The 21,571-nt window shown below is 38.9% G+C and overlaps 1 protein-coding gene across 2 annotated transcripts; it reads left to right on the forward strand.

Moving 5' to 3' along the window:
* Positions 1-1,225: 1,225 nt before the first annotated feature.
* Positions 1,226-21,484, forward strand: galnt11 (polypeptide N-acetylgalactosaminyltransferase 11). 2 transcript variants are annotated; one of them, XM_087148219.1, is made up of 11 exons: positions 1,226-1,460; positions 5,861-6,446; positions 7,267-7,433; positions 8,226-8,386; positions 10,048-10,262; positions 11,739-11,856; positions 13,774-13,926; positions 15,439-15,657; positions 17,059-17,163; positions 18,077-18,156; positions 19,348-21,484. In XM_087148219.1, exons 2-10 carry the CDS (start codon positions 5,947-5,949, stop codon positions 18,107-18,109), a joined length of 1,671 nt encoding a protein of 556 aa, XP_087004345.1. In that variant the 5' UTR covers positions 1,226-1,460; positions 5,861-5,946; the 3' UTR covers positions 18,110-18,156; positions 19,348-21,484. The 2 variants fall into 2 exon arrangements, with proteins under 2 accessions (XP_087004345.1, XP_087004344.1); XM_087148218.1 differs by having other exon boundaries at positions 1,232-1,460; positions 18,013-18,156.
* Positions 21,485-21,571: the final 87 nt, after the last annotated feature.

A 21,571-nucleotide genomic window follows, 5' to 3' on the forward strand; every position in this document is an offset into this window, starting at 1 on the left:
TTCCTTTCAGAAGTTTAGGGTAGGGGGCCTACAGTAAACGAAACTTCTAAATACTTATCTAACTTAATGACCAAATTCCTAAATAACTGCATGATTTGGAACTTGGACTATTTGAGAATTGAGTTCTTGAACAAAGTTTAGTGTTTGGAGCTTTATGTTGGAATTCAGACGGGAATAAGATAAGAATTGATCCGAGGACACAGGAGACAACAACGGCGAATCGATCTTGTTGCGACAGTTGAAGCGGAAGGAGGTGCAAAGCCGAAGAGAAACGTGAAGGGTGCACTGATGAACTAATTGAAGCCCCATTGAAGACAATGTAAAATCGACCACATTTGCAGCCCCGGTGCGGGCAGCCAAAGTCCCTCAGGCCTCTCAAACAAAAACAAAGTGTTCTGGGGTCATTTAGCTCTCAATATATTTTCAGTTTTTAGTAGGTTAACCGATGAAATTTTTAATTATCCACCCAAAACAAACTCACCTCCAAAAAGTGAACGTTCCCAAGTCTGTCATTTTTCAAATGACATCCCTCCACCCACCTTTTCAGGCTCTTGGGACAATTTTTCAATAGCATTTTTCTATGCTTCGCCCTGGGATGGGAGCCCTTGAATCTAGGGAGTTCATTCTGGGCCATTCTTTCACAATCCCACAAATTCTTGGGCCACACAATCTCCTATTTTTCAAATAAACTGCAGGGGTACTTTTTGAGCGCCTCCGCCTGCCGAAGAATTTCCCTTGCACCCTGCAAGAATGGAAACGCGGCCTCGCTCGGTAGAGGGCGCTGTCTTTTAGCTATAGGGGTCCAGTCCACTAATTCAAGCCTTGTTGATTTGAAAACAGTGTAAAATCAGCACCGTTCAGGGCCCAATAGCATGCACGCCAACATCCCTGAGATTTCTGAAACACAAATGAAATTCTTGTCTGGTCACTTATCTTTCAATTTCTTTTCAATTTTTAGTGGGTTAACCAATAACATTTTTAATTATTCCCACAAAACAAAATTCACCCCCCAAAAAGTGATTTTTCCGAAGTCTGATTGCAGCCATTTTTCAAGTGGCTACCCTAAACTTTTTCGGGCACTTAGGACCATTTTTCAACCGTAGTTTTCAGCCCTTCTGCCCTCATATGAAAGCTCAAAGGCCCAGGGAGTTGATCCTGGCGACGATTTACACAATCTCACCATTTTGGGGGCCAAATAATCTCCTTTGTCAAAAGATACTGTGGAGGCACTTTTAATGTCCTTGAGCTGGTCAGAAATTCTCACTTGAATTGGTGGTCTGCACCCATAGCAGATGAATTTTACGAGAAAGCACAAACTGTCGAGTGGCAACGAACAACAAAGGGGCTACGCCTCTTGACACGGATATACATGCACTTTCCCAGCACTAGGCAGCAGACTTTAAAAATTAGTGATAAATTTTACTTTGAAAAAGCTGGATACGGCGCGAAATCTAATCTCGGTAAGTACGTGTAGGCCTACATGTATGTACATGTACGATAGTACTTGTGTATCGAACGGGCCTACATGCGCAGTGATGCGCGTACATGTACATCGTCATAGGCTTATGCCTACATCATTACATTATATATAACGGGTTTGCCCTTACCCAACGTATATTTACAAGCACTGTATGCTCAGTGCTTGTCCGAGAGCTTGCGAAAAAAAACCTCACAAGCTTACTCGGGTGGGACTCGAACCCACGACCTCCTGCTTATTAGTGCAGATGTCTTAACCACTCGACCACCGAGCTTGCCGGGGTTGGCTGGCCGGTCCGAGTCAAATGAAGCAGCGGGTACCGCGAACTATTATCAAGATGTATTTTTGCGTCGGGGAGATGTTAATTATATATAACGGGTTTGCCCTCGAGTCCCACCCGAGTAAGCTTGTGAGGTTTTTTTCGCAAGCTCTCGGACAAGCACTGAGCATACAGTGCTTATAAATATACGTTGGGTAAGGGCAAACCCGTTATATATAATTAACATCTCCCCAACGCAAAAATACATCTTGATAATAGTTCGCGGTACCCGCTGCTTCATTTGACTCGGACCGGCCAGCCGACCCAGGCAAGCTCGGTGGTCGAGTGGTTAAGACATCTGCACTAGTAAGCAGGAGGTCGTGGGTTCGAGTCCCACCCGAGTAAGCTTGTGAGGTTTTTTTTCGCAAGCTCTCGGACAAGCACTGAGTATACAGTGCTTATAAATATACGTTGGGTGAGGGCAAACCCGTTATATATAATTAACATCTCCCCAACGCAAAAATACATCTTGATAATACATCATTACATGTTTTTGTAGCAAACTAGTAAGTTGTCAAGAATTGAATTTGGAACACTTGGTGTGAAAGAATTCATTGATGTCTGTTCGTCTACTTTTAAAGGTGTTTTGAAGGTGCTGAGTGTACATACGTATGATGTATGTGCTCATCATAATGGCTATATGGAAAATGTAGGACTGGTTTAGGCATAGGCCTAAGCCTACAGAAGCAGTGAAAAAAACATGGAGATTGGGATTCACTCTCGGTTGCACTACACCAAATACGTGCCCATAGAAAACAGTGCAAGAAATCGGACCGAAATAGTGCCGCCTGTTGACTCTCATGGACAGGTTGGCCGCCGTTTTTTCACTGGAAATTCAAGACTATGGCCAGAAGATCACTTTTCGTTTCAATTTCATGGGGGTTAGCCACGAATTTTATTTTTTAATTCGCCTTTGAACGAAGATACCTCCAAAATAGCAGTAAAACTACGTGCTCACTTCTGAATGTAGCTGCCCACCTCTATCCAAAATAGGTCTGCAATTTGGGGCTTTTTGTGAAAGAAATACCCCGAACTGGAAATTATCAGTCTCAAATTTTGGATTTATAGAAATATTTCTATGATGCCTCCTGATTATGGCCTGTCTTATTGAAAAAATCCAGTGGGATCAAAGTATTAATGAGCTCACACGCAGAAATACAACCATTTGATGGAATGCACCCTTTAATATCACCTTGAGGGCTGGGTCCACAGTAAATATGGCTCAAAACGAAGAAAATCTATCCAAAATAGAAAAACCAATTCCAAAAATTGAATACATTTTCTTGTTTTTCTGAAGAAGGGTTGTACAGTTTGTCCGTTGTCACTGAATGCGGCAGTGTTATGTGCGCAATGACAATCTTATTCAGTAAACAAACAGAGAAATCAAACATTTTTTGCAAAACTGCGGGACATGGAGAGGAAAAACTAAAAGAAAGAGGATGAGCAGACAGAATTGTTGATTGACCCTTTTTAATTTTCATTTCCCGGGCGTCCGGGGGAGCTTTTGGGAGGAAAAAATAGGGGGTTTCAGGCCCTCTTCCAGTTGTTATAGGACAGAATAATCAATAGGCCTAAGCCCCTTCAAAGAGACACCGTGTACATTCCTCAGATCGTACATGAACACCCTCAAAATAACCATATTGAAGCAATTGTACAAGGTGTTTATCAGTACTAAGGCCTACAATTCAATAGGCCAAGGCCTACATACACTGTACATGTATAAATTGACAAACGTACATGTAAGTACATTGCATGTTGTTACATGTAGCTCGCAACACATGAATTTCCACAAAGCATGCTCAACAAGTACATGTATATGTAGGCCTAATTGTTTTAAACTTTGCAAAGGTTCGCCATGTTCACTGTGTTATTATTACAGGAACGCCAAGGGGGGGGGTTTGAGAATATCAAGTAGTTGGCATACATGTACATGTGTGTATATATGTATAAAATATCTTTTTCTCACATAAATGCACTCAACATACATCACAAACATCATGTACAACTGTATGTACAGTACAATGTATGTGTGAGGAACTTTTCATTTCACCAGTTCTTTGTGTTCAGAATTTTCCAGTTTATTTTGAACCCTGGTGTGCATCATATGCAAACAAAGTTTGATTAACATTGTACTGAGGGAGAAAACTCAATAATATACCATTGAATTTTGGAACAGATTTTTGCCCCTTAAAGTGGTAATTTGGGAGCTTTTAATAATAAGTTACAGTTTTGACGCGCCCAAGTTTTGAAATGCTGTATATACAACAAAATCACAAAATTAAAGCAGGGTTTTGCCCAGGATGGTTTTAGTGCCAGCAGGACTATCTAAGCGGAGCGCCACCATCGGTTAGTGCGGAGCGTACCAGAAAATTTTTGGAATCTAAAAGCCCCCAGATGGCCGGAAACAGCACTTTCTGGGTGTTTTCAGCTGTGTATACACAGCCTAAAATTAGGGATCTCATGTCTGAAATTTCTGAAATTTAATAAAAAAATTGAAAATTTGTAATTTTGGTCAACTAGGATGAGGTGATAATTTTAGACGGGCAATTGAATTAGAAAAAAAGAGTAGAAATAAATATTGATTTTATTTTGTAAATCCCTTAAATATTGAATTAATTTCTATCTCTATGATGCCCATAATTTTTCATTGCTATTCAAATAATTTTTCATTTTTTTTGTGTGCTGAAAATAAGGCGAAACATGCAAAATGTTGGCGGAATATTTTCCTTATTTTCTTTGTATGAAAGTTCGTACAGTATGCATGTGGGATAACGACATTCATAAATGTGTGCAGGGATTTTCTGAACAGTCATTTTAAAGTCTACATGAACATAATGTAGATTGGCCATTTGCTTTTCTGACACATCTGGCCATGTGTCACGTGCATACTGAGTGCGTGTATCTTGCCATATGGAACTCGTTTACGGAAAAGGCAAAATCATGCTGTTACTTTTGAATAAAAAAATTGCGGAGTTAATATTTTCACCGTGGGATAAACAACAATTAACGAATGTGGTGTGATCGTTGGTTTAAAAAACGATCGCAGTGATCGTTTTATGCAACATCGAGCAGAAAATACATGCACCGAATGTTGCTGGTCGGCGCGGCGAAAAACAGCCACGGTCAATTGTCAGTTTTGCAAGTACATGTAGAATTGTTTTTCTGCCAGATTTTTAAGTGTTTAAACGAAGTGTGAATGGGGTCATTTGCAATTTTGTCTTTCAGAAAGTTAAGCCAAATTTTCTTTTCAAGTTGTGGAACTGGGTAAAATGCGGAACTGGGCAAACAATGCTGTACATCATGGAGAGGGGGTTTTCCGATCTTCGCGCTTTGAGAGCGTTGCATATGCAAGCCTATGTGTGGCCTTCCAACCAATGGAAAGATTCGTTACACACTATGTACACGTGCATTGCGCGTAACAAAGCCTCCTATTGGTTCATGTTAATATTTGGTCCAGATATGTTGCATATGCACGTACGTGGGTGCGCAGACGATATGCATGGCAGTGCAAAGTGAGATTTACGAAGAAATTTTACGGTTTCTTCACGATCTTCATATCTTCATGATCGATCCCTCGACCAAGATGCTATTTTATTTGGGTTCTTATCGGGAATACGTGCCGGTCGGAAAAGTTGATTTGGCAGATTGTGGCGGTCGGTAATTCTGTGTGCCGGTCGGGCCCGACCGGCGCTGACCGGCAGCGGCAGATCCCTGTTAAAGTGGAGACTACATGATCTTGATAGACATTCTATATTTTACCACTTAAGCCCTGAAGAAATATGATCACCTGTCTTTGGCCATATGTGGTTCAGTATGCAAAATCACAAACTTTCAGAAGTATAAAAGCTGGGATTTATTTCCCCATAATTTGATTCCACACTCTGTAAACTATGTTAATCACTTTTCTTTGGTTGTAAAATGAAGAGAAATGTTGAATTTTTCTTCTAAGGTTGAAAGATTTTTCTTTTTTTAAAATTAATATTTATTTCTACGCATAATAAATTGAAGTTTCTGTGCTGTCTTGTTCTGACTGTTCAAAGTGTTGTTTCTTTTCTTATCTGCAGCACATTTGTACTTCAGGCCCATGGAAATGTTTGCCAGTTACATGTAAGTTGTGCGCGTTCCTCTGCAGGCAGTAGCCTTCCAGACAATGGCTGGTCTTCGTTTTCGATGCTTCTGTTATGGCATCATTGTGTCTTCAATTACATGGGCTATTATCATCTACATGATTTTAGCTGACGTAAGTCGTCAGGAGCGGCAGCCAGTCAATGATCAGCAATACATGTATAAGAGACATCCACACCGTTTAGTTGTAAACCATCCTCAACAGTTTGTCAAGCCTTGGAAAGCAAACCATCAAGGAAAAGCTGTGCTTCTGGATGGGAATGATGATCTGAAAAATAATGTTTTATTTGATTTGGATGATAGAAATCACAATCAGAATGTCCAGTTCGGACATGAAGCAGTTAAACACAATGGCATTGACCAACAGGCGATGGGTGTTGGGAAAAGTGACAGTGAACTAGGAATGATAAAAACAGCTGAAGACAGAAGGTTGAGAGATGAAGGTTTCAGACGACATGCCTTCAATGAATTAGTCAGCACTAGGATAGGATATCACCGTAGTGTACCTGACTCACGCAATCCCTTGTAAGTATTAAATATATATATAAATGTATCTACACAAATCATCGCATATGATGGCTGTATGATCAGGAAGGCCTCTTGGTCTCGCCCTTGTTAAAAAGTGTCAAGAGTCAATTTTACGTAGTAGTGGGTATATGTACACTGTACTGTATGTGCGTGTACATTTATAATCCTGCTATAATGAGAGGAATCTTGATGCCCTGCCTGGATTTTTTATGTTTATGAAAGTCATCTGAAATTGTATAAAAGTAATTAAAACATGGAAGAGGTTTACGAGTAACCTTTGCTGGTGAAGAAAAAAACTGGTGCAATCTGTTTGGTGAACCACCATGCCCATGTACAGAACTGAGGATGTACTACATGTACATGTACTGTAGTGAAGAACTATACCAGTACATGTATGTACATCTACAGTTGAACAGGACCAGGGACCTCTCACCTGTAAGGCAGAATAAAGCAAGAAGTCTGACAAGCTACCAAGAGAAGTTGCCGAGTGGGTGAAAGATGATTGTTGTCTCTGAATTGGACAGGTTCTCAAGGGCTTATGCCTGGATTCACGTTCTGCTGCCAAGTGTTCACTTGCACTGTTGAAACTATTTACCTTTTCTCAGAAGAAACATTAGCTGGAGGGGTGTTAAAAAGGAGAAGGGAACTCACAGTTTGTACTGAAACATGAAGGTGCTATTGCAGTCAGTTGTCTAGTGTACCAGGTCAACCAAGATGGTTGCAAACTGAAGATTTTAAAACATATATTTTAGTGTGCAAATTTGTCATTTTGTTGAGTACGATTTTCTTTTCATTTGTTTATTCTACCGTTGTACAGATGTAAATACAAAGTGCATCCCAGAGAGCTTCCCAAAGTCAGCATACTCATTTGTTTTTATAATGAAGCCTGGTCTACACTACTGCGCACTGTATATAGTGTTTTGGATAGAACTCCAAGAGAATTAATTCAAGAAATTATCCTACTTGATGATTATAGTGATTTTGGTAAGTATGGTATGAAGTTTGCATGCACATGTATATGTCAGGAAATCAGTCACTTAAGACCTGACAAAGCAAAAGTGATCCTTAAGATCACAGAGGTATGGTTCTGCAGATTTCAGATTATGAACAGGAGTTTTAATGGATGATGTGTAAGTTTGGTTGAATGTTGACCTTTATTTCCACTAAACTGATTACGCTGTCAGATGCGCATCTCAGGATCAGGTCTGATTCCCTTTTGTTAAAGTTTTTATTTTGTAATTTTGATATGTTTGGAAAAATGGTGCCAGCTACTGTACCATCTTAGCAGTTGTCTTGGCATAGACCAAATCTGTCAAAAGCCATGTTGTCTTACAGGCATCATACTGTAATTTGAATCTTTTACATGTACATGTATATGTATCATTGTAAATTTCAAAACTCTTTGCTTTCAAACCCTCAGCGATTTGAGGAGAAAGAGCATTTTTTTATTTGTACATACTTGATCATTACACCTCATAACATTGAGAGGGCCTCAAGCAAATGAAAATCATGTACCCACATGTGGACATGTACAGTGTACATGTATGCTGCAAATTGAATACAAACATGTATATGTACCTCATTTAAAACTGTCTTTTTGATGTTGATAGCAGTATCCTATTGTACATACTCATGAAATGATGCTGTTCGCCGTTCATTTCTTAATTTACACAGTGTACATGTACCTGTACTTTCCTAAACAAGTTTCTCTGTGCATTGTGTTGATCAAGCAGTTACTTTACATGGCTGAATCCTTACTTTTCAATTCACATATAGATCATTTGAAAGCCGAACTTGACACATACGTACATGAACATCTGTCTCCAGTGGTGAGAGTACTACATAATAGCCAGAGGGAGGGTTTAATCCGAGCAAGAACCATTGCTGCTAGACAAGCTACAGGGGAGGTGCTCATGTTTTTGGACAGTCATTGTGAGGTATATATCCATTCATCTTGTTAACTATGGAGTGAGAATACCTTGTACCCATAGGAGAATGGTGCTCTGTTGACCTGCTATACTTAAAGAGCCCATGGATAATAATGAGTTGCAAGTAAATATGGTAAACATTCATTGCCGGGATATGGCACAGAGCACTTGGTGAACATAAATTTGTCTCTTTACACGTTTCAACTTTTATACAGTTTCCTGATTTTGTTCAGTGTCTACTTGGGGCATTCCCAACTTTGTCAACACATTTGGGTATGCCCAACTTTAGTTATCCAGCAGAATTGAATATAGAGCACTGCAGTCAAATAACAGTTCCAAGAAATGAGCTGAATCACTATTTTATGTGGGTCTGACATAATGGCAGAAAGAGCTTTCCAATGGTAAACATAACAGTGTAAAAGCATCCCTCAATGCAATACAGCTTGCAGATAGACCCAAAGGGAAAACTGGAATGTAAGGTACATGTACATGTAGCTTCAGTCTCACATAGCAAGGGCTGTATTCTCATACACTGTACATGTATGTGTTCACCAAATTTCCATGCAATGTAGAAAGCAATAATTCCATCTAAATAAAACGTAATTCATGGAATGTATATATTTATCGGCATGTGATTTGCACAAAAGAAAAAGAAAGAATTGTCACACCGTTGCAGCCATTTTTAGACAGTGAGTTTCTTGCAAGGTCAACAATACGCTCAAGCATACATGTACATGTATACCTGCACATCTCTTCAATCTACAGTATACATTGTAAGGCTGTCTGTTTACATTTGAAAATAACCAGATAACGACCTTGTATTTTTATGAATGAAAGGTCTAGTGATACATGTACCATAATACTCTAAATAAAGAGGCCACATCTTCAGCTTTCAAATAATACACTGTACCTAAATTAAGTATATATGTTTGTGTACATGAACATACGATACATGTACATGTACAGTGCAGGGGGGTACCAGTGTAACAAAAACCAGTGCACTTCTCATCTTTGTCTCAGACATTGTCACGAATAATGCTAATTGTCGAAATTTGTCCAAATGTTGTATTTTCAAATGTCTTGATTGCATTCAACATTTGGAATTAGAAGGTTTAATACACCAACTATTACAAAACCCCCAATCAGCCACCTTTTCACCATCTGATTTTCAACCCTAAATATCAGAGTTTGAGTGTATGCTCATTTTATCGTGATGTATCACACAGTTTCTTTTCAATACAGTTGCATGACATCTGTTGCTTGGCTGAATTGTTTGGTCATAAAGTGTTTCTTTTCCATCAAAGTTGGGCAACTCTGTTGACAAAGTTGGGCCTGTAACAACAACAGCAGTGTTCTCAATCCTTGTTTCCCGCAGTGCACCACTTCTTGTTGTGCAACTTATGTGTAAAATCCGTACATGGAAGGGTTTGAGTTTGATTCATATTAGAAAAATATTGAGTGAAATTGGTTTCAAGATCAGTTTTTAGAAATGAAAGTTTGGGCTTTGTTCTTACAAGTTTATCAGTTGTGATTTCTGTCTGTCGACTCAGGGATGAAAAAAGTATGCTTAAAGAGACTGAAAAGGAATAATTTGTACAATATGGTATATGTTTACTGCGCTAAAAACAAATCCTCAATTCATAACAATAATTGTTTTCATTTGTTCCAAGGTGAATGAGAAGTGGTTAGAGCCTCTTCTGGAACGTATCCAACATAATAGCCATACTGTTGTATGCCCCATCATTGATATCATCAATTCAGATACCTTTGATTACCAAACATCGCCTATGGTCAAAGGTGGGTTCAATTGGGGACTTCATTTCAAGTGGGAAAATCTTAACAGTAGTCAACTCACTGGAAAAGAAGATTTTGTCAAGCCATTCAGGTGAGATTATAACCCTGCATACATGTATGTACATGTAGGCATTAGTTTCTTTGTTTAAATTCTTACACAGTTTATATTTAGTCTGCTTTTCTATGTAACTTTTCTTCCAGAATTTGCTGTCGGCCATCAATTTAACTTGTTTTCAAACACTAGGAGATATCAATTAATGTACAAAACACACTATTGCTTTTTGGAACCTTGTCTGTGGCTATACTTCTCTTTATTTGTGGTGTTTTGGCATTTTGTGTTCTCCTGTTTAACATATTTTTCCAACCTGCTCTTATGGAAAGGCCACAACTTCTTATAGTGTAACAACTTATCCATATGCTGCCGGGTTTAAATTGAAGTTGTGTGACAAGTTCCCAGGGGATTTTAAAGATTTTCCGCTTCCAAAATTCTTCAAAAATTCATAACTTCATTTACTGGATGTTTACACCTACATGAATGACTGTCTGGTGGCTACTCTAATCTGACAGGCAACATCTTTTGAAGCCTGAGTATTTCAGCCTGGCCTTCTGCATTGTGAAGAGAGCCCAGATTGTGTGGTGTTGCATAATTTTTTTTTGTTCCTGAAACTGGCCCAGTGCTCTGCTGGTGTCTTTTCAAATGTGGCCAGATTAACATGCAGTGGTATGGTATCGCTCAGCACTGGACCACTTCTGTCCCAGGTCGTAATCTGCTTGCACTGAATGCCAAAGATAGTGGTACACTGATCAAAACAGTGATGGATTACCTGCACTGTTGAAAACTTAAAGAATGTTAGCAATTCCCAGCAGCTCGGTCTTTTGTTCAGAGTACTGTCTTTTGTTACAAGGCCCAGCTCATTTGTCCCATTTCGGGCACCCTGAATTTGCATACAAACCTAAGGTCTCCGGTACCAGGCACCCTGGTGGAAAGTGGTTATGTGTACCTCATGTGCAACCATGATAACTTTCATACTTGAACATGTGCAACTTTGTTTGGACACTGTAACAAGTTACCCTTTTGACAACTTTTGTCTGTCTCCTGTATGTGACAAAACAGTGCAGTGTAATCATCATCATGTGTAACTGTGACAATCCATGGTATTGCACATGATCATGCCACAGCTTGATCTTTGTGCAAGATATCTTAGTGATTAGAATGTTTAGCTAAAGAACTAAAGAATTCTTTTGTTCATACACATGTATTTGTATGGATTGAAGAAAATCAGGGATCAGAAGTGCTCACAATAGACACTGTAGGTTCATCACTACGTGTACATGTAATTCTCCCCTCAATGATTAAGAAAGAGCTGCGAAGGACTCTTACAGTGGTCATCAATTGTCTTGTACCTCATATGTGCATATCTTTTGTTTATGAGGCTTTAAGAGAGTTTTTTTGATTCAGAAACATACCGGTAGATCAGTCTTCTTTTCTGATTTTAAGTGTAATTGACCTTTTGAATGATCCAAATCATTATTCTCCTATCGCTAAATACATACTTTTATTTGTCAGCTCACCTACCATGGCAGGAGGTCTGTTTGCCATCAACAGTGCATACTTTCATAAGCTTGGTGCATACGATGAAGGTATGGATATATGGGGTGGAGAAAACTTGGAAATATCATTTCGGGTAAGAACACTTCAGCATCTGAAGCTGGTACAAAAAGGTCCCATACAAATTTCATTTCTTTGTGCACATTGTATCTACATGTATGAGGGCAGTAAGTTTAAAACTCAATTAAATGTTAACTAGAGTTGATAGAAGAGATTTTGCCTCACAAACTACAAGTAAGTTTTCAAGATATTTCAGGTAACTTTTATGTTTTACGTCCTGTTTTGCATGCCACTGAAATCATCATAATGCAGAAAATGGGTTTTGCCTTTCATAAATAAGGGAATAAATATGTGCTTGGCCAGTCTAAAACATGCATTTTAAGACCAGGCATTGTCACTTCTCAATGGGCATTATCAAATATTAATACATGTACATGGTCATGTGACTTATTTCGACCAATAGGAATTGAAAAACTGTCCGAGGTATTCATAAATGTAACTTCACAAGCATTGTATACTGGATGCAATCTGAAAGCTTGAGACAAAAAACATTGACAAGCTTGTCAGAATGGGACCTGAACTGGCGCGCAGGAGTACCTGATTACTTTGCAGATATGTGTATCATCTCAGCTCTCTGGCATGAATTTTATACTGAAAAATATGCCATGCAAGCATTTATTCTTTGGTGAACTGTATGAATTTGACAAGACACACCTTGCAGTTTGACTATAATGAAAGTGGACTTTTGCCCAATTTGTAAAACATCTTATGCTGATATAACAGAGAGCGCTGTTGCAGCAATGTTGCTGTATAATGTAATGTAGGATTTGTCTCTGCCATTTTTTATCAACTGAGCAACCCAAAGTGTAGGACGCATTTGTATATAAAGTTTACTCAATGATCAACTGCCCTGTACTAGAGTAGCTGTGAAATACTTGTACTGTTGAGAACAAGTTGTAATGCCTTGACAGCAAAGTCAGAGAGACACGTTGTTCCTGCTTTGTCCTCTTAAAGGGGAAATGGGAGAAACTTTATTTGTTAAGAAATTCAGGACTTACATGTAGTTGTGACAAAAATTGTTACCATAACAAAATTGCCCTCTCTTAATAATTGTCATTCAACATGCATGTACATGTACGGTATGTACAAATTACAGGTACACTGACCCTACAGTTATCAGTGTCAGTATTACATGTACCACAGTACACGTACATGTACCATAGTACATGTACCATAGTACATGTACCATAGTACATGTACCATAGTACATTTACGTGTACTATAGTACACGTACATGTACCATAGTACATGTACCATAGTACATGTACCATAGTACATGTACCATAGTACATGTACCATAGTACATGTACCATAGTACATGTACCATAGTACATTTACGTGTACTATAGTACACGTACATGTAGGTTGTAAGTTTTCCAGCCATAAAGTAAAAAAAGCCATAGCATATCAACTTCAAACTATATTTTAGTTGGTCTTGTTGCCTTCAGAAGTCTGTTGATTTGAGACTTTGTAGGTTGGAGGTTAAAGGTTATTGTTGAAATAAGGGAGATGTTTCTCAATGGAGAGGGCTTTGTGATCACAGATCATTGCCTTGGGCTGTAAGTTTATGCATGGGCTTGGTGACCCATTTGGGTTCGTTAACTCATCATTCTTGTTTTAATACAGCTTATTACCCTTTTCCACTGATTGTTAAGTCATTTAGGTCAAAATTTTATCCAAATCATATACTTGACCAAGTCTGTAAGGTTCTGACCTTTGAAATATGCACATACAAGTATATGTACATTTACCAACAAATGTCCTAGAACCTGTGCGTATTGTCTTATTAGTTATCACAAGGATTATCTTAGCTGATACAGTTGCTGTTGCTGTAATAACATTCATATTTATTCAAATGTTGGAAAACCAGTGCAGACGTACTGTATTACCTGAATTCCTGTCTGATGATTTGTCTTTGTTTTATGGCATGCAGATATGGCAGTGTGGAGGTACATTAGAGATTGTACCATGTTCAAGGGTGGGCCATGTTTTTCGAAAACGACGGCCATATGGTTCCCCATCTGGCAAAGATACAACACTGTACAATGCCCTGCGAGTGGCACACGTTTGGATGGATGATTATAAGGTAACCTTTTTATTTGTTTAATATCTTGTTACTGGATTTTGTCACTTTGATATCACAGTTTTAAAGCCATTGAATACATGGACATCATGATAGTAGAAGAAGACGGCAATGGGGTGCTTACCCCCTTGTGAAAAAAAGGGAATTGGTGAAAAAAAATGAAAAACCCTCCAAATTGATCCCTTCCACTGTCAAGTGTTTATCAGTTCTCAGCTGATGAGTGCTCCCTCTCTCCTCCCCCGGGAAAAAAGTGGTTTAGCCCCCTCCCCTTCCCTGAAAAAAACCTGGTGATGCCCATGATTGAACAGCTTCGCTGTTTTGTATTCTATTAAGTTGTATCTACCGGTATTGAATGTTTGTTTGAGGTACTCTTCAGACTTACAATGTGAATTGTTGCTGACATCTTGAATGGCAATACATGTTTCAGTTTCTAGTTCATGTGTAGATTACCTGTTCATGGTTGGAAGTACTGTACATCATGTGGATGGTATTGAACATGTGGATGGTATTGAACATGTGGATGGTATTGAACATGTGGATGGTTTTGAACATGTGGATGGTATTGAACATGCGGATGGTATTTAGCCACCAACTGGTTTTTAAACCAATTTCATGGGAAATTGTGATCTTCATCTTGTGTACTGAAAACCTCACGTGACAATCACTATTGTTGCATATGCCTAGTTCAGGTTAGATTCCTTGTTTGCTTCAAAAGCGCAGTGAAAAATGTAGCCACAAATCATGTACACCTACAAATTACTTGCACTTGTACACAGAAATGTAAATACCAATACAAAAATACACATTTGAACAGTACAGAAGACTCTGGAAAATGCTTGCATTCAGCCCTGCTACATGTAATGCAACCTCTTATATGTCTCAATCATCCAATGAGTTTGTATTCCAGGAATGGAAATTTCACTCTACATGTACATGTACTGTTCACTGACACATGGTTCATACCATTCTCCATAAGGAGATTTTCATTACTGTGCACACAAAACACATATATTATGGCTTGAGAGGTGTTTCATGAAATAGTGAGGTACAGTTGCGGAAAAAAAAGTTGGACAAATATGAATTTTTGATTTTGATTGACTTTCTCATGAAAGTAGTGTTTTTGATCATTGCCTAACAAAATAATCCATCAGACGTCTCATTTCCATCACAAATACTCACTGGCGTTCAGTGTGTGACCCTGAACAATAAGCAAAAGTAAGTTGAGGAAGGAAACATACATGTACATGTACATGCTCAGAAGAGTGCCTGTGTCTTTCTGTTAGTTTAATGATATGAGTAGAGTTCTCAGTTGTAAATCTTCCTCACTGTTGGCATCTTTCTTGCTCTCTTATTTCAAATAGCAGGACATTAAAAGGAATATTAATCTGCGTGCATAAAAAAGCTACATATTTGTGTTGAGCACACAAGGCTTTACTTTCATGTAATACACCTCCATCATGTCCATTCTGTACTAATATCCCTCCATTTTATTTCTCTTTTTTGAAATACATGTAGGAATTCTTTTTTCAAACAAATAGTCATGCCCGAGGCATGGAATATGGTGATGTATCTGGCAGAGTTCAACTGAGACAACAGCTTCAGTGCAAATCCTTCAAGTGGTATTTAGACAATGTTTACCCTGAAATGAGGTTTCCTAATGAATCCAGCAATGCTGTCGCCCATCAAGCACTTCATGAGAAGAAGAGACCACCTCTAGCAATAAGGAAAGGACTGGTAGGTCTGTTTTTGACATGGCAGTTGATCAACTACATGTACTTGCACTCTTTTTTTATTGCATGCAATTTTTTACATAAGGTTTAATCAACAATGGATTGATTCATTGAGCCCTACCTCATGGCGTTTTGACCAGTCACCTGGCCACTGCAGTGATTTATGTCTGGCATATGCACAAAGTCTGACAAGCATGCATGTGCATATGATAGGCGTGGCTGGCACATGGAGTATGGCATTTGAGAGAATCACATAGTAATTTCCTACTTGCACATCGGGCTAGACTTAATGGATCAGTCTGTCAGGTTGTACGTATATTATCAGAAGGAATATCATCAACGTGCGTATGTACATGTAAGCCCAGCTTGGTCTTCACCCCACTTTTCAAAGGTTTTCTGAAACAAAGCCTTTATATTTGCACAGACGTTTTCAATTAATAGAATATAGAAATCTAACCCATTTAATGACCATTGAGTAACCGGATAATTCTTGTGGGCCTAGGCCATATTTCAGTGTTTACCATTTGTTGACCAAACTTGGAATTAACTAGGTGCTGAATAGCTGTTGTCCAGTGCATGTCACCCATAAAGAAAGAGTTAATATCTGGAGCTTTAAGCTGAAAATGGTGAAATGTTAATTTGCTATTAACCACTTGCTGCCGGGGGCAGTTATCAATGTTCCGGGATAATTATCATTTTTTTCTGTTTTCAAAATTCTTTAAAAATTCCTATCATCATTTACTGGACACTTACAAACACGTGAAGGACTGTCTGGTGGCCCCTCTAGCCTGAAAGACAAAATCTATTGATGCCCGAGTATTTCAGCCAGGCCTGCAGCCTTGGAAAAAGAGCCCAGATTGTGCAGTGTTATATAAGTTTCTTTTGTTCACGAATTTGGCTCAGTGTGCTGCTGACCTCTTTTCAAAAGGGGCCAGATTAGCATGCAGCGGTGCTGTGTGGCTCATTGCTGTGGTAGTGGAGCGCTTTTGTCCCTGGTGGTAATCCGCTCGCTCTAAATGCCCCAAACCTGGTATACTGTTTCAAAACAAGGCTGGATTATCTCCACTTTTCAAAGTGAAAAAATGTCGGTAATGCCCAGCAGCCTGGTCTTTTGTTCCGAGTACGGTCTTTTGTTACAAGGCCCTGTTCACTTTGTCTGAGTTCAGAGACCCCAGCCATGCATATAAAGCATACGTGTCCCGATCCGGAATCCCCGGCAGGAAGTGGTTAAGAGGGATATTTTGATAGTGATGCCATGGCTACACTTTTAATTCACACAAATGAATGCTTGACAGACAGCATCAGCTCGAAATGAAATGCCAACTTTGATGAGCATGTAGTACATGGTTTGTCAAATGGGAGGTACACCACAGTAAAATGTTATTGTCTCTTTGTTTTTTTCCAGCTGTATCAGCCATCCCTGTCATTATGCATGGTAGCTGAGGATTCAGCCATTCAGAAGGGATCTAAACTGTTGTTACAGAAATGCAGTAGAAGACAGAAGAATCAGGTTTGTACAAATATATAGATGTTTGGCAAAGGTGATGGTACATGTAGGTCCTGAAGCATTTTATCTTCTGTTACAGATGAATCCCAAGGATCCCTTTAATGGTGAATAGCAGTGTTGGGTTTTGTATGGTGCCACTGTCACTGTACAGTAATTATCACATTGCTTACCACCATTGATGGGCTACTATAAATGACTATCTATTGCATTACCAAAGTCACCGGATTTATCTATGAATTCAGTGTATGAACTAATTATTCAGATGTTCTTCCTCAAAATTTGTATATGTAGGTGTTTGTTGTTAACTCATATAATGATAACAATTGTTCATTTATATTTGAATTATGTATAAATGCACTTTTAATAAAGATGAAAATGGTTTGGGCTACTTATTACATTTTCAGACATTTGATGGAATCAAGATTTGGTATATACATGTACATGTATGAGAATTGAGGTGTTTCATGGTAAAGGTAACATGTTAAGTAGTAGGGTTGCAGTAGCACCGTGTGTAATGTTTCTTTACAAACCCGGAGAACCGGAGGGAACTCAACATTTTGGACAGTGTGCTCTGCCCATCACAGACAGAGCGTACTGCCTAGCAGTCTTCTGAAGACCTCCAGTTCATGTCAGAACCATATGTCTTTAAAAGAGATATTTTACATGGTGCCAAAAATATGTTTACAGATTCAAGTATTCGTTTTATATTTGGTTTATTCACATACATTTTAAGTTTCCTTCCATGTAGTGTTGGATTTCTAATGGAACAGTGAAGTGTTTTTGTTCTTTCAGCTTCTGTGATTACCATGCAAGCATTTGAACAGTATTATGTTAATTGTTCGTATGTTGCAGCTGTGGTATGAGAGTGAGTCACATGAGTTGCGTCTTGCTGATTTTCTTTGCCTTGATCAACCAGAGAGTAATAGTGCTGCTCTGCCAAGACTTATGAAATGTCATGCATCAAGGGGAGCACAGGAATGGAGATTTTATGGTCAGGTTAGTATGAAGACAGGATTTGTATTATTTTGCAGCCATTTAAAGCATGTGTAATGGTGCTAATTGAATGGAAGTGTATTAAGCAGCAGGCACATAAACAGAAAATATGCTTGTGTACATTTGATGGCAAGGCATGTTCACATACAACTGATTGGTATGAAATTCCCTCCTCGATTCTTTGCAATAAAGTGTGGTTGTGAATGATGTCATTGTGAGTTCTGCTGGAATAATGTGACATGCATCAGTTCATAGAATCAGTTAATTGTTTGAAATGGTTGCTGTTGAACTTTTTTAGCAAATTGTTTCACAGTCATGTAATACATGTAAATGCCACCATCACGTTGTTCACATTGGTCAGGAGTAGTACAAAGATATCAGACTTCTTGAGTAGAGGGATTGCCCTTAGTCTTTAGTCAAGAGCTCAATTTTCTAATTCCAGTGTGTTTATGTGCTTAAAACCTCAGGGCGGTACACGTGTTTCTAATTTATACATTACCTGAATAAATCATTTCCATCTGATTGATCGTTTGACAATAATTTGCCACTGCATTATTCAATATATCAAATAGTGACTGGTTAATGGAACATTCCACTACCCAACATGGTGATGGGCTCTTCATACAAAATGATATATGATACCAATTACATGTATTATTAAAGTTATTCCTAGTTTCAGTCACATGTGAAAAGTGTCTAACTCCTGAGTGATGCTGATGCTGCAAAGAAAAATCTTTCCTGTCAAACAATGAGAGGATTTGTCAAGATTCAGAATGAGATTACTCCTTGTTTTATTCAGGCATTGTATAAAATCAAGTCATGTGACAGGTGTAATGGAACATTTCATCTGTTGCCTCTAGAAATTACTCTTACATTGCTTGCAACCTCAGAGTAATATAAACTCTAGTTTTAATATTGCTAATGCTTACATATGAATTAAAGTCCCCTTGAAAATGTTGCATACCCCCATCACTAACTCCATATAGTGAACATCAAACATCATGTCATTTTGGAGCCCAATTTGTCAGGTAGCCTATTTTTTTGGGGGGGGGAGTGGCTTTGTTTTCCAGCTTGTCCCCTCCCCACCCCTTCCAACATGATGTCATGGAATGATTTGTTGACTATCATGTCACAAAGTTTGTTATGCTTCACAAGCTGTTTCTAATGCGTCACTTTGATTGTGAATGTTTACAGCGGTTGTATCATCCAAGTACGGGACTGTGCCTAGCTAGCAAGAAGGATGGAGATGCCATCCATGCAGCTCTTCAAATATGCAGTGATGCTACAGAACAGGTCTGGCTATTCCAAACATGAGGAGTTACCAAGACCAAGATAGCCTCAAGGCTGGTTAATACTCAGCAAGAAAGTAAACATGAATGCTATTTTTATATCATGAAGTATCCATGGCATCATTTGATCAAGTTAAAATCTAATATCACCAACACTCAAGCCAGATTATTTAGGGTAGAGGTATCTCTACCCTAAAACAGTCTTGCACAGGGCTGTTTGCTTGAGTCATGGAGGTAAAAACAGATCCAAGAAATGCCCAGCGACTTAAATGTAATAGCTTTGCAGTCAGACCAGCTTCAATGAAGTCATTGGTTGGGGTGAAGGAGGGTAGGAGCCACTGGGCGTGGTCAAACTGGGGAAGCCAACATTGCATGCCTGATGACGACGCTTGGAGTTGGTAGCTGAGTAGACAGATGATGTCACAATGATTAAGTCTTACCATTGGACATGCTCCAGGCACCTCAATGCATTCATATCAAGCTCATCAAGACATTGCTGGTTATCCAAGCTGCTGGGACTTACCAATCAAGATTCATATGCTGTCCGCGCTGAATGCTGGCATTAGCAGAGGTAATCCGCTATTTTTTTAAACAGTAGCATTGTTTGCCGCTGCCGGCACAAGTGGATTATCAGTGGGGACAAAGCACTCCAACACTCCAGCGATGAGCTATACAATACAGCTGCGTGCTCCTTGGAATCTGGCCGCATTAGTACAGACAATACTACTGTGCAGCATGCATTATGCCGATGTGCGCGATGAATGGCCTGGTTCACCCTCACAGCCCACGCACTGCTTGACCATCAATTGTTCTGCATAGTAACAAGGCCATCCAGCGTAGCAGAGAGGAAATAACGCAACACCGCACAATGGGGGCTCTTTACTGGGCTGCCGGCGTGGCTTCAATACACGTCAGTGAGGGTTTGCCTGTCAGATAAGACTTACCACAAGACAGTCATTTGTTTCGGTGTACGAATCCAGTAAAAGAAGATATGAATTTTTGAAGAATTTTGAAAAAAGGAAAAACATTAAAAAGCAGGTGATTCATACCACTAACTCCACCTGGCATGTAGTGGTTAAGTGTTTTAGGCTGGTATATTTGTAAAATGTGCTATTTTCATTTCAGACTCTCAAAATGTTATTCATTTAAATGCTGTTTGTGCATTATGCAGAAATGAAAAAGACCCACTGAGGGCAGAGACCTCCAAAGGTGAATAAGCTTGGCCTGGACCATTATTTTGCTGTCGTAGGTTGCTTTAAATGTGTACAAGAATCCAGTTTCTACCACTTCGTTTCTTTCATTTTCTTCATTGTTAACAGTCATTGCACAGACACATGGGGGACTACAAGTAACTGTGAAGCTCTAGATGTTTAAAGAACGATGTTCATTAAAAGTAGGAGTAGGGCATACCTCATATGATGAAGGGTAAATATTAGCCCCACAGTCCATATGTACATTTAATGAAACAAAATGATTTTCCTGTTTTTGAATGTATAATCTTATGGACCTCAATAGCAACATTTTTGATGATGTTTTAGTATATGACTATATAAGAAAATATTTAGTTCTCATATTTAACCCTCAAATACTTCATAGCTTCCAATTTCAGTATATATATCCATGTTATGTTCATTGGTTTCTTTCAAAAATTCTTGTTTTGGTGTTATCTATTTTTGTCTTTTAGCTTTATGTGAAAGTTAAGTTTTGTTCAAAGGGACAATGAAAGCAAATGAACTGTGGCTTGTGCAAATGTTGGATTCACGTCAAGTTTGAGGGGGAAGTCTGTATCACCCATGAATTCATATGTGCCTTGTGATTGACCAATGTAATTTTCAGTTGCTGGTAGACTGGAACTTGTATTTACTGCTCGAGTGTGCCATGCGGCCAAATAATTCAACAGCATGTGTGATAATGATCTACCAATTAGATGGTGGGCATTATTCAAGCATAGCGTAATTTTTTGTATTGTCATAAGGCATTTTGCTGGCCTGATTCAGAAAGCTTATCAACAGCAATAATACCAGAATATGTGATATTGGCAATCCAATTGTTCTGATTTCTCACCTATTATCTGCCATTTCCCTTCTCCCTACAAATTTAATGTTCAGAGCAGGCTTGGTGGCGCCGTT

This window comes from Acanthaster planci, linkage group LG17 (assembly GCF_054643075.1).
Source record: "Acanthaster planci isolate LZ-2023a linkage group LG17, COTS_SCS, whole genome shotgun sequence".
Classification (NCBI taxonomy): domain Eukaryota; kingdom Metazoa; phylum Echinodermata; class Asteroidea; order Valvatida; family Acanthasteridae; genus Acanthaster; species Acanthaster planci.

What these genes read in the sequence shown, in the direction of transcription:
- galnt11 (XM_087148218.1), top strand. Translation starts at nt 5,947, where the DNA reads ATGGCTGGTCTTCGTTTTCGATGCTTCTGTTATGGCATCATTGTGTCT. An exon ending in CCTGACTCACGCAATCCCTT is followed by an intron (nt 6,447 to 7,266) that starts GTAAGTATTAAA and finishes ACCGTTGTACAG; the next exon opens with ATGTAAATACAAAGTGCATC. An exon ending in GTAGAAGACAGAAGAATCAG is followed by an intron (nt 17,164 to 18,012) that starts GTTTGTACAAAT and finishes CGTATGTTGCAG; the next exon opens with CTGTGGTATGAGAGTGAGTC.